General features: G+C 55.0%; 1 protein-coding gene across 6 annotated transcripts in view; it reads right to left on the bottom strand.

Annotated features, from left to right (window-relative positions):
- Positions 1–5,667: 5,667 nt before the first annotated feature.
- STARD8 (StAR related lipid transfer domain containing 8) overlaps positions 5,668–10,574 on the bottom strand; it is a 71,231-nt gene continuing 66,324 nt past the window's right edge. For all 6 annotated transcript variants that reach the window (XM_068533181.1, XM_068533182.1, XM_068533184.1 and 3 more), the window contains 7 exons: positions 10,367–10,565; positions 9,752–9,962; positions 9,370–9,484; positions 8,863–9,087; positions 7,645–7,862; positions 7,368–7,544; positions 5,668–7,221 (listed from right to left, as the gene is read on the bottom strand). In XM_068533181.1, coding sequence (XP_068389282.1) covers positions 7,104–7,221; positions 7,368–7,544; positions 7,645–7,862; positions 8,863–9,087; positions 9,370–9,484; positions 9,752–9,962; positions 10,367–10,565 — 1,263 coding nt within the window. In that variant the 3' untranslated portion in view covers positions 5,668–7,103. The remainder of the gene's footprint in view (positions 7,222–7,367; positions 7,545–7,644; positions 7,863–8,862; positions 9,088–9,369; positions 9,485–9,751; positions 9,963–10,366; positions 10,566–10,574) is intronic.

Raw genomic sequence — 10,574 nt, 5'->3', positions numbered from 1 at the left:
AGAGGAGAGGAAGCTGGGAACCAGGGGCTCTGCCTCCCAGTCAGGAGCCTGGGGCGATAAATCGCTCTCATTTGCCAGCAAGAAGTTGGTCCAAGGCCATAGGAGCCAGTTAGAGGCCCTGACAGGAACGTGCTTGCCTCTCTGGACTAGGAAGCATAGCTGGGGTGGAGCTGGGAAATGAGAAGGGGTGTCCACAGTCACTCGTGTTCAATGCGCCCAAAGTGAAGTGTAGAGACGGCCACCCAGCTGCCCAGGCCTCAGGACCTCTCTCCCCCAGAGCAGAGATGTTTTTACTCATTTATAGCTTCTGCGCTGCCCTCTGCCAGGGCCAGCTTATTGTTAGTTGTGTAGGTCCAGCATCTAGGGCCCAAGAAAATGTTTTAATTTTAATTTATTTTAACATCGGAAGAAAAAAAATGAATATAATAACAGTGAATATATAATGATTAGTTCAGCCCAGAGAATATTTGAGTTTATACCAATGTCGTTGTAAAGTATATTTTAAAATATTGTTTAGGAAGGAAGGGCCCACGAAGGCAAAAGTAGGCAGGGCCATGAAAGCTCATATGCGGCCCTGGTCTCTGCTCAATCACAGACCTGCCCCGTTGGCTTGAGACGCCATCTGCCTGTCTAGAGGCTGTGGCAGCCCAAGGCCACCCTAGGGCCCTTCCCGGGCAGGGCAGGAATCCTAGGGACAGGGCAGACCAACCCCCAGCAGGCTGCGGGGGTGGCCTGGGGCAGAGGAAGGCAGCCTCCATGGCCAGTGTGCAGCCCTGCAGCCCTGCCCCTCTGCCCTGCGTCCTGGGCTCAGCTTTCCTCAAATGCTTTTCCTCCCTTGTTCAACAGCTCTCACACCTTCCACTCCCGGTTCCCTCCCCACTGTTCTGGCAGACACACTGCCGCTACCAGCAAGAGGTGGGCGCATCCTCTCCCTTCACTCTGGATGGCAGTGGGAAGAAGACAAGCTTGGGAGTCTGGGCGGAAGTTCCAGCTCAACTGCTTGCTTGCTGTGGACCCCAGGGCAAGTCTCCTTGCCTCTCAGACTCTCAGATCTCCATCCAGGGAAAGGGCATGCTAACACCGCACAGGGGACTTTTGAGGTTAAAGGATATCCTGCGTGGGAAATACATGGCACAGGGCCTGGTATAGAGTCAGTGCTCAGTATCCACGTGCTCACTCCTGGGTGGCAGAAGTTAGATGCCATCCTCACTCACTCTTTCCCAGGTTCCTTTGAGCTCCAGGGCCCCTTCCCATCCTCACAGCCCCCATCTCATGTTCTCTCATGTCTCCCTGCTCCTACACACAAATATTTAACTGCATTCAGCACGCCCTCCCTGAGCTCCCTGACACTGGCTCTTCTAGACCAGATCCGGTGCTGGCCACTGGGGCTACAGAGATGCCTCTCACCTGGTCCCTGTCCTGGATGTCGCAACCTAGATGAGGAGATGAGCTTGTACATTTGATGTTAGTTTTATGTGACAAAATTCCACTCAAAAAGTACTTCGTGAGCTCAGGGGCAGGTTGGTTGGAAGAAGCTGGCTGAGCCTGGAAGGGGGCAAACCTAGTTGGTGGAGGGGCTTGTAGCGCAAGGGCTTGGAGTAAAGGAGGCTACACAATAAACAGTGATGACGTGCTCCCTTTCTGCCTAGGACTGTACTGGGCATTGTGCTGGGTATGTGGGTTCCTCGCAACACCTTACAGGGTTCCTCCTGTACCCATTTCACAGATGAGAAAACTGAGGCTCAGAGAGTCAAGTTCACACTGCCAAGAAGTGGCAGAACCAGGACTTGAACCCACTTCTGTGTCTCCAGATGCCTTCCCTGGGCCTCCCTGCCTCCTCGAGCTGGGCACGATGAAGGACTCAGTGATGAACCCCACCAGGATCCTGATCCCAGGTAATCCCAAACTACTGGGGATACTGGAAATGTGACTGGTGCCCAAAGAACCCTAAGAGGAGGCATCAGCAAGATGGAGGTGTTAGATGCAAAGGGCAATGACAACTCAGAGGAGGGATAGAACAAACCTTGCTGGAAGTTTTGGGAATGACTTCATGGTGGAGACATATTGGAATTGAGTATTATTGCCAGACTGGTGAGGTTGGATGGCGATAGCACTTTGCAATAATCAACCTACCTTGTTAAGTAATTCACACATCTCTCTGAACCTCATTTTAGTTATGTATGGGGAAACTGGGGCCCTGAAAGTTTAAATAACTTGCCCACAGCCCCACAGCTAACAACTGCCAGAGCTGAGACTTGAACCTGGGTCCTCTGAGTCCAAGACAGTCCTACCTCCTCTCCTGGCAAAGGGAACTAAGGGAGCATGCCTGGAACACGGCTGGAGAACAGAGGGTAAGGGGGAAGAAACTTGGCGGGCAGGTCAAGGCTGCATTGTGGGGGGAGGGGAAGTGGAGGCATTGACAGTTTTTGAGTCAGAAAGACAGGGTGACACTCGACTTTAGAAAGATTGACCTGGTACTGGGTATAGGTGGAAAAGGGTGGAAGAGGAGAGACAAGAGATGAGGGCCTCTCCCGAATATCCAGGTGGAAAGGAATGCAGTGTGAACTGGGCTCCTGCAGACATTGGGGCAGGGGCTGGAAGGGGGGACACCGTGCGAGGAGACTCAACAAGACGTGGCTACTTCCCCATTAGGCCCACGTGATCTGGCCCTACCTCTCTGACCCCATCTTCTCCCACTCTCCCCTGCTCCTTGCACCCCAGCCACTCTGACCTGGGAATGCCAACTTTGTCTCCACCTTAAGGTCATTGTACTTGCTCAGTATTTCTTCTGCCCAGAACTCTTTACCTTAGATCTTTGCAGAGCCCATTCATTTTCCCCGGGTCTTGGCTTCCATGTAACCTGCTTAGAAAAGCCGTCTGTGACCACCCTATTGGAGTCAGTGCTCAGTCACTACTACCTCAGCCTGCTTTATTGCTTTCATCACCCTCCCTCCACTCACCCATCTACTAGAATGTGCACTAAAGGCAGGTGAGAATCTTATCAGTCTTGTTCACTGATGTATTCTCTGTGCCTCAGCAGAGTCTGGCATAAAACAGACGTTCCACAACTACTTGTTGAATAGCGGAATGGGTGAGAATTGGAATGGATGGATGGATGGATGGATGCATTGGTTGAGAAAGAAGGAGGGATCATGGCTGATTTGGGGATCTGAGCAGTGCAGCCAGGAAGATAACATGTACCACGAATTGAGACAGAGCAGGCAGCAGGGAGAAGACTGTGTGTGGGAAGATGGTGAGTTTGGCTTGGGCCTGTTAAGTTTGATATGCAGGTGGGGCCTCCAGGTGGAAAGGTCCATTCATGCAGTGATAAATACTGGCCAGAGCCAAAGGAAGTGATGGAGATCTTGGTAGTGACGGGGCGGGGGACGGCATCTGCACGGAGGTGTAAACTGAAACAATGGATGTCACAGCGAGGCCCCAAATGAGCAAGGTGAGGCAGAGAGGACAGGATAAGGAAGGAAGGCTTCAAGACAATTCTCAAGAAGGAAGTAGAGTGAAAACCAATCAGTAGTTAGGATGTAAAGAGGTCAGTAGGATATTTAGAGCCTGGTGAAGAGGTAGGTGTGTCCAGAATGGTGAAAGCTGAGGTTGTGGTGGTCTGGGAGCCAAAAGGGTAAGCAGGGCCTTGGTGCAAATCAGGAAATGATATGCATATGCACCCCACTCCTACCCACCCAAGCCCAAGCCTTCCACGGAGTCTGGCAGGGAGCCGGCAGGACAGGGGGGACTACCATTTATTCATGTCCGCCATGTCCTAGGCACTGTGTAGCCATATTCACAATCGCTTGCTCATTTAACCCTGATGACACGCTTGCAAGATACAAACAATCACTAGCCTTATCTTCTGTGAGGAAAACCAAATCAGAAATGTTACATGTGCCACTTAGGGTCACAGAGCCAGATGATGATATAGCTAGTTCTGAGCCTGGGTTTGTCTACCGTCTACCCTCAGCCACTCTGGCAACAGGGCTCTGGAGACTAGAAAATAACAGATTGATGCTCGTGGACAGATCGTTCAGTTCCCATGTGGGATTCACCCACAACCTGGTTTCACTGGGTCAGGGGAAGCATAAGAGTAGAACGTACAGGCAATGGGGTTGGGAACTTGAGGGTGAGAATTCTCTGGCACCAGGGAAAGGCCAACTCAAGGTGGATCAAGGTACAAGACTGAGGGTTAGAAATGGCCATGGGTGGTGCCTGCCATGTGTGGGAGTGAGCGGCCTGGGCAGCCTCATGTTACCCACTCCGATGTCTATAAGCCATGGCAGTCCATTCACAGACTGCACGGTGGGCCAGGCAGAGATGCCAGGATGGAGGGATGGAAGCCTCTGCTTTATGCAGGGGGGTAACACTAAGGCCCAGAGAAGCTCCCCTGCTTGGTACTACCTCTCCTAAAATGCCAAACAAACATAGAGGAGCCACACTGGGCAACTGGTCCAGGGCCTCAGAGTCCAGAGCTGAAACACGGGGAATTCTCTGGCCCTTCCAAGGACCTCCTCCATAACTCTTTTCTGTCTCCTGACATTTTCATGCCACCCATGGACAGCATGCTCAACCGTATCCTCTGTACCATCACCGCGGCCTCCTTCCATGAGGAGGAAGGTGGGGGGCAGTACCTGTGCCAGAAGTTCCCCTGGCTGCCTGCCTTGAAGAGTACTGGCTCGAGCTTCACGCCAGTGTCCCCTAACACCAGAGCTGCTTGAGTGATCTCCCATCCTACATCACACACGGGGTGCCTTCGTTGTTTTCCCAAAGCCAAGGGGCTGACAGGTTCTCTGCTCCACCTCACTCCCTTCCAGGTTTAGCCAAGACCCCCAGGCAGCAGCAGTGAGGAAAGGCCAAAGGCATGTAGAGATTGGAAGAAGGTGACAGAGAAGTGGGACTTGACAGACACCCTGTTCACACTTACTGAGCCAGACTCGTGATGCGGTGATCACTGGACTGTTTGGCCCAAGAGGAAGCTGAGGTTCGGAGAAAGAGAGAGAACAGGACTTGTTTGCCCCAGGCTACTGAACAGCACTCAAAGGATGCAAACAGGTTGACTGCAAAGCCTGTACTCTCTCTCTCTAGCTGCCCCTCAAAGCTTGGGGATTTTATGGCTACAGCAATGTGGCAAAGAAAGCAGGAAGTCTATATGAGGGGCCTCTCTTTGCCGGCCACTGGAGCCGGACCAGGGGCTGCCTTGAGGCACTGAGACCTGTTATCAGGCTGGCTTATGGGTAGAACAGGGTCCCCAAGCCTCTTGAGGCTGGGTCTCCACTCTTCATCCTTCAGCTTGAGCCATGTGCAGCAGGGGAAGAAAGGACAGCATAGCGAAGGCATCCCTCCATAGGGCTATCGTCAGGATGCGTGAGGTCGTGTTGGGGGCTGCTCAGATAGGGGACCTGGTCAGGTCAGGGAATAGGGTTTGCGGCTTCTGCCCAAGCTCTGGCTTCTCGGAATCCTGCCTCTCCCAGCCCCAATCATCTCCTGAAGAGAAAGGCTGAGGCCCTTCCCCATTTCTCCTGCGGCCTCCCCCGAGTCCTACGTTGGTAACACTCACAACCTCTGACCCTAACACCGAAACTGCATTGTAATTTGCCCTCTGTCCCTGGCCCATCGTCTCAGCAAAGACAACCACACAGACAGAGTGCATCTGTAGGAATGCTTTATTGTTCCACTAGGGGGGGATCACATGGACCATGCTCTCCACCTCCCCTGTCTCGTCTTAAGTGCCCTTCCCGCCGAGGCTTTCCAGACCCCTGCCCCCACCCAACAGATTATGGTACACTCATGATAGAATACGTGTGTGTGTGTGTGTGTGTGTGTGTGTGTGTGTGCGTGTGTGTATATATAGATGTGTGTGTGTGTGTATATATATGTATCTATATATACACAAATACATTTTTTATATTCTGACTGTACAGTATTTACAGGTACAAATAAAATAGATAGGTTTAAACATTACAACTGACTGGCTGGAACCCATCCCACTCCAGTTTATTCAGCCAAAAATAATAATAAAGCACCAGCTGGCGTTTGGCATTTGACTTTGCACGTGAACAAAGATGGTTGGTGGGTGGGATAGGTCAGGTTTGGATCAAGCCCCAGCAGGCTGAGATGACATTATGCCCTTCCATCTGACTGGCTGGCTGCTTGAACCAGGGGCCAGGTCTCTGCTGGAGGAAGGGACTGTCATATCAGCCTGCTACCGCAGGCAGGAAGAGCAGGAAAGGCGACGCGGACACAGATAGTGTCTCCTCACCACCATCTGCTTTTGCTCAGCCTGTGTGGTGGGAGCGAGGCTGTTTACCCTCTAGACATGGCAGTGCGTGGCCAATGGCTACACAGGACCCCAGGGAGTGGCAGATAAAGTATGGGGCCCGAGTCAGGGGAGATTGGTTCATTGGTCTCTTGAGATCTGAGAAAGGAAGGTTCCCCCCACTCTCACGTCCCAAGCTATCCCAAATCGTCATGTCACCTACTGGGACCCATCAGTGCCCCCTCTTTAAATCAGCCTCATAAAAATCAGCATCATATTTACACAAATCAAACAGCTCATGGTGGCTGGGGCCGCCCTGTGCTCTGCCCCTGTGCCCATCCACTCCAGTCCAAATTCTCTGCAAAAACCAGTTTAGGACCAATGTTGGGCCCAAAGGCACTACCAGAACGTCCTGTCCACACTCAAAGGGACCCTAGCACCGAACAGGATGGCTCGGCCTCTCAGAATGGCAGAGAGCTAGGAGCACACACTACTCTCTGCCTCCTCACCCCGCAGGCGGAGGAGCTGGGAAGGCTTCAGACTGACTGGTGGCTCCTTGGACTTGAAGGGCAGTAGCCGTCTTCCTGCTCCAAAAATGAGTCCTCTCTCTCGGGAGGGCAGAACACAGGTTTGCAGGTGGAGGTGGAGTGGAGACAGGACACTGAAATTCTCTTTTCCTTCCCTGTACATGTGGAGGAGCTTCGGGAAGGAAGGGCGACCGCGTGGCCTTGCCTCTACCCTTGGAAGCAGCATCCATCCGGGGGCTGCTCTGCTCTCATTCCCCCTCACTGCGTTGGTGCCAGGGGGCCTGAGGGGTGCCACTCTGGGACCAGGCCAAGGTTCACAACTTAGTCTCAGGGCCAGCTGCCTGCAGGGTCGGGAAGGAGTCCCGGATCTTTGCCACCTCCATGGCACACAGGTGCCCGAAGACTTTGTTGTACCAGTCAGGAGAACGGCCCCTGGGGAAGTAGAAGCAGGAAGGCATGAGCCGTGGGCTCTTCCCTGGAGCCCTTGCCAGGGACAAGGAAGACAGGACGTGCTCCCCAGGATCAGGGGCACGGGGTAGAGGTTGGGGGGGGGGCGCAGGGCGGAGGTGGCCTGGTACCTGAGGTCAGCGCGGCAGATGTGAGTGAGCCGGGAGCGGCCCAGGCCGCAAGGTTCCATGAGGTACTGGGAAGTGAGCATCAGGGCCCGCACCCCCGACTCCGGCACGGGTTGCTCAGGATCCAGGGACTGAGAGACGAGGAGGCAACCCCCACGGGGCAGGTCAGAGCGCCACATCCTGTGGGGAAGGGACACACACATTCAGCTTCCTGGTGCCGGTTCCCACCCCACCTCCCCAGTCCCCCGAGTACAGCAGGGTGACAGCTCAAGCCCCTCACCGGAGCACCACAAAGTCGCGGCAGGGATGGGGTGCCATGCTGTCGGTGACGTAGTGGTACAGCTCCACACCCGGCATCAGGGCTTCCAACACCTGGGCCCGCAGAAGGTCCTCATCCCAGAGGGCCCTCTCCCGCAGGACACGGTGTAGCACCACGGCCGGGGGGGCAGCCACTTCTGTGGATGCCTTCCACACACACAGCGGGTGCCCGTCTGGTGCCTGCGAGCCACAGGAGTGGGGATGGGGGAAGCTGTCAGGGCTGGAGAACCCCCAATCCACCCCTGGGCCCCGGCCTGCCCTCACTCCAGCCCCCAGCAAGGGAAGGCGGCAGGACTGCTCCGCTAACCCCAGCCAGAGCCAGACAGGCCAGCCCTGTGCTCCCTGTCCTCTTTCTCCTTTCCAGGTTTCTGCTCCTCCGCCTGCGCAAGAGCGCAGAGAGATGACAGGACACACATTCTCTGAGGCCTACTAGGCTCTACCAAGCAATGGGCACAGTGCTTGGAATTTCCGGAACTGAATATGGTGGTCATCCTCAAGGAACTCCCCATCTAGTGTGGGAAGCGGAACACGTGCATGGCAACAAAAGCTGCCACTTCCTGAGCCTTTTGCATGTGCCAGGCCCTGCGCAAGCTTCTCACCCTGACCCTGTAAGGAAGCTTTTACTATGACCGGTTTATCCATGGCAAACCTTGGGCTTGCAGTCTTACTTATAATCAGAATCCGAGAAAGAACATGGCTAGTGCCAAGAGAAGGACAGAGAGAAGTCACCTCCAGCCTGGGGCACGACTGGAGGCTCTGAATGGAGGAGGGGCATCTCAAGCTGGGGCTGAAAGTGGCTGCGGAAATATAATGCTTGGGGCAGGTCCTTCCAGGCAGGAGGACAGCGACAGCAGGGGCAGAAGCACAAAGGTGGAAACGTGAGGAGCTCAGCGCGACTGCAGTGCAGGCAGGGATGGCAGGTGAGGCTCTAAAAGTAGTGACATGTCTGGAGTGGGCTTTTGGGAAGATAATTCCGGCAGGTGCTCCCTGAGGGAGAGCCCTGGTCTCATTTGCTTCTCACTTCCTTACGGTCCTTGCTCTGCTGGCTGACATTCTCCAAGTATCAGGCGGAAGCACAGCGAGACAGGCGGGGGCAGCTCCTTCCTTGAGGATCCCTGCACACAGCCTGCACTCTGCCCTCTCCCGGCCCCATGGCCACCCTGGGCAGTGTGGTCGTCACCTTCTTGCAAGCCAGCTCCGTGTGCTGGGGCCCTGGCACACTCGTCCAGCCCTTGAAGCGCTCAGCGGCATCGCGCAGCAGCTCCTGGATGCTCTCTTCCATGTAGAGGCTCAGGCTCATGCCAGAAGCTCGGGCCTGCCGCAGCTCAGCCAGCGCTGGGCCCGGAGGGCTGAGCTCAGCTGCGCTGTAGGAGCCACACAGTTGTAGCACCATGTCCTGGGGCACCTGGGAGAGCACACACACACCAGGCTGGGGGCCATGGGAAGCAGCAGCGTCAGGGACCCCCAGTCCCAGAGCCCACGGGGTCTGCCAGGTTCATTTTAAGGGAGCAGAGAGACCTGGCTACTGCGGTGTGGTAGATGAAAAACTTTGTAGGGGAAGAGCTGAAGGTAGGAGATTGAAGCATATGTGTCAAGATGCGCCCTATCCCTGACTTAGAGCGCAAAGGTCAGGCATGTTGGTTCCGCCGGGTCTGGGAAGTAGGCACCACGGCCTAGAGTGACTCACCTGGAAAAGTTTCTTGCAGTCACTGATCATGTGTGACAGGCCCTGGGTGGCAGCCATGTTCTCACTCAAGTCCCTAGGGCCTGGCCGGCCAACCAGGCTGCGTTTGCTCTTGATCCTGGAGGGAAGGGCCAGGAAGAGAGGATGGCACGAGGGCACAAGACAAGCTCCCCAGAAGCCTGTTTGCCAGTCCTGAACACAAAACAACCTGCTGCCCTTTTGAAGACCCTGCTTCACAGCATCCAACCAGCCCAGGGCCCCTGAGGAGTCAGGCTGACCCCTTGTGGTGATGCCTGGGAACTGCAGTGCCAATCATCCAGGGCCCAAAAGCCAATGGGGCCCAAACCCTTCCTGCTTGGCCCTGCCATGCCTTGCCCTGTTTCACCTGGGGGAGGGGTTATCCTTCTTGGAGACGTTGAGGTGGAAGATGGAAGGTGCCAGGCACACAGCCAGGTTACCAGCTGTCATCTGGTTTTCCTCAGCAGAGGCAATGTCGCTTAGGAAATAGAGCAGGGTCTGTAGCACCTCTCGGTTCTCGTCGGGGAGCAGCAAGGTGGCGGCTTGCGCGGCTGCCAACCATTGATCCTTGGGGAGGACTGTGAGGAAGGCAGACAGAAGGGCTTCCTTATTCCCCAAGAGCCTCTGGCAGCAAGCTTCCTGCTTCCAGGAATGCAGAGGGCACAGTGGTCCCAAGGGACAGTTGGTGAGGGGGAAGGTGGACTCTGGGAGGTCTCTGGGTGCTAGATCAAGCCCGGCTGTAATGTGAAGCATGAGCTCGGGGAAGTCCCCGCCATTCCTCAGGGCCTCAGTCCATACAATGGGTTTGCGGAATAGAATGTGGTCTCTCTCTAAGGACCTTTCCAACTCGGCACAGTAAATCTTCCACTGAGCTCATGGGCGCAGCTGCACTTGCCTGCACAAGGTTTATCTTCCACAAGCCCTAGGATTCAGGGAGGCCGAGAACCTGGCAGGTTACTGAGGATAGGTGCAGGCGACTCACGCTGGTAGATCTGTAGGAAAGTGGGAGTGAGCTTGCTGGTGAAGATTGGCTCAGGCAGGTCCCGGAAATACTGCTTCAGCAGGTCAGCCACATCATAGGCAGACTGGCCCTCGTAGCAGACGTTGTCGGGGGAGGTCTCATTCATTTGACGCAGGTTCTGGATCCTGGACTTCACCCCGGACTTGCGGAAGATGCCCACCTGGCCCAT

This window comes from Eschrichtius robustus, chromosome X (assembly GCF_028021215.1).
Source record: "Eschrichtius robustus isolate mEscRob2 chromosome X, mEscRob2.pri, whole genome shotgun sequence".
NCBI lineage: Eukaryota > Metazoa > Chordata > Mammalia > Artiodactyla > Eschrichtiidae > Eschrichtius > Eschrichtius robustus.
Note: the sequence above shows the minus strand (reverse complement) of the source record. Positions and strands in the feature narration are given on the sequence as shown.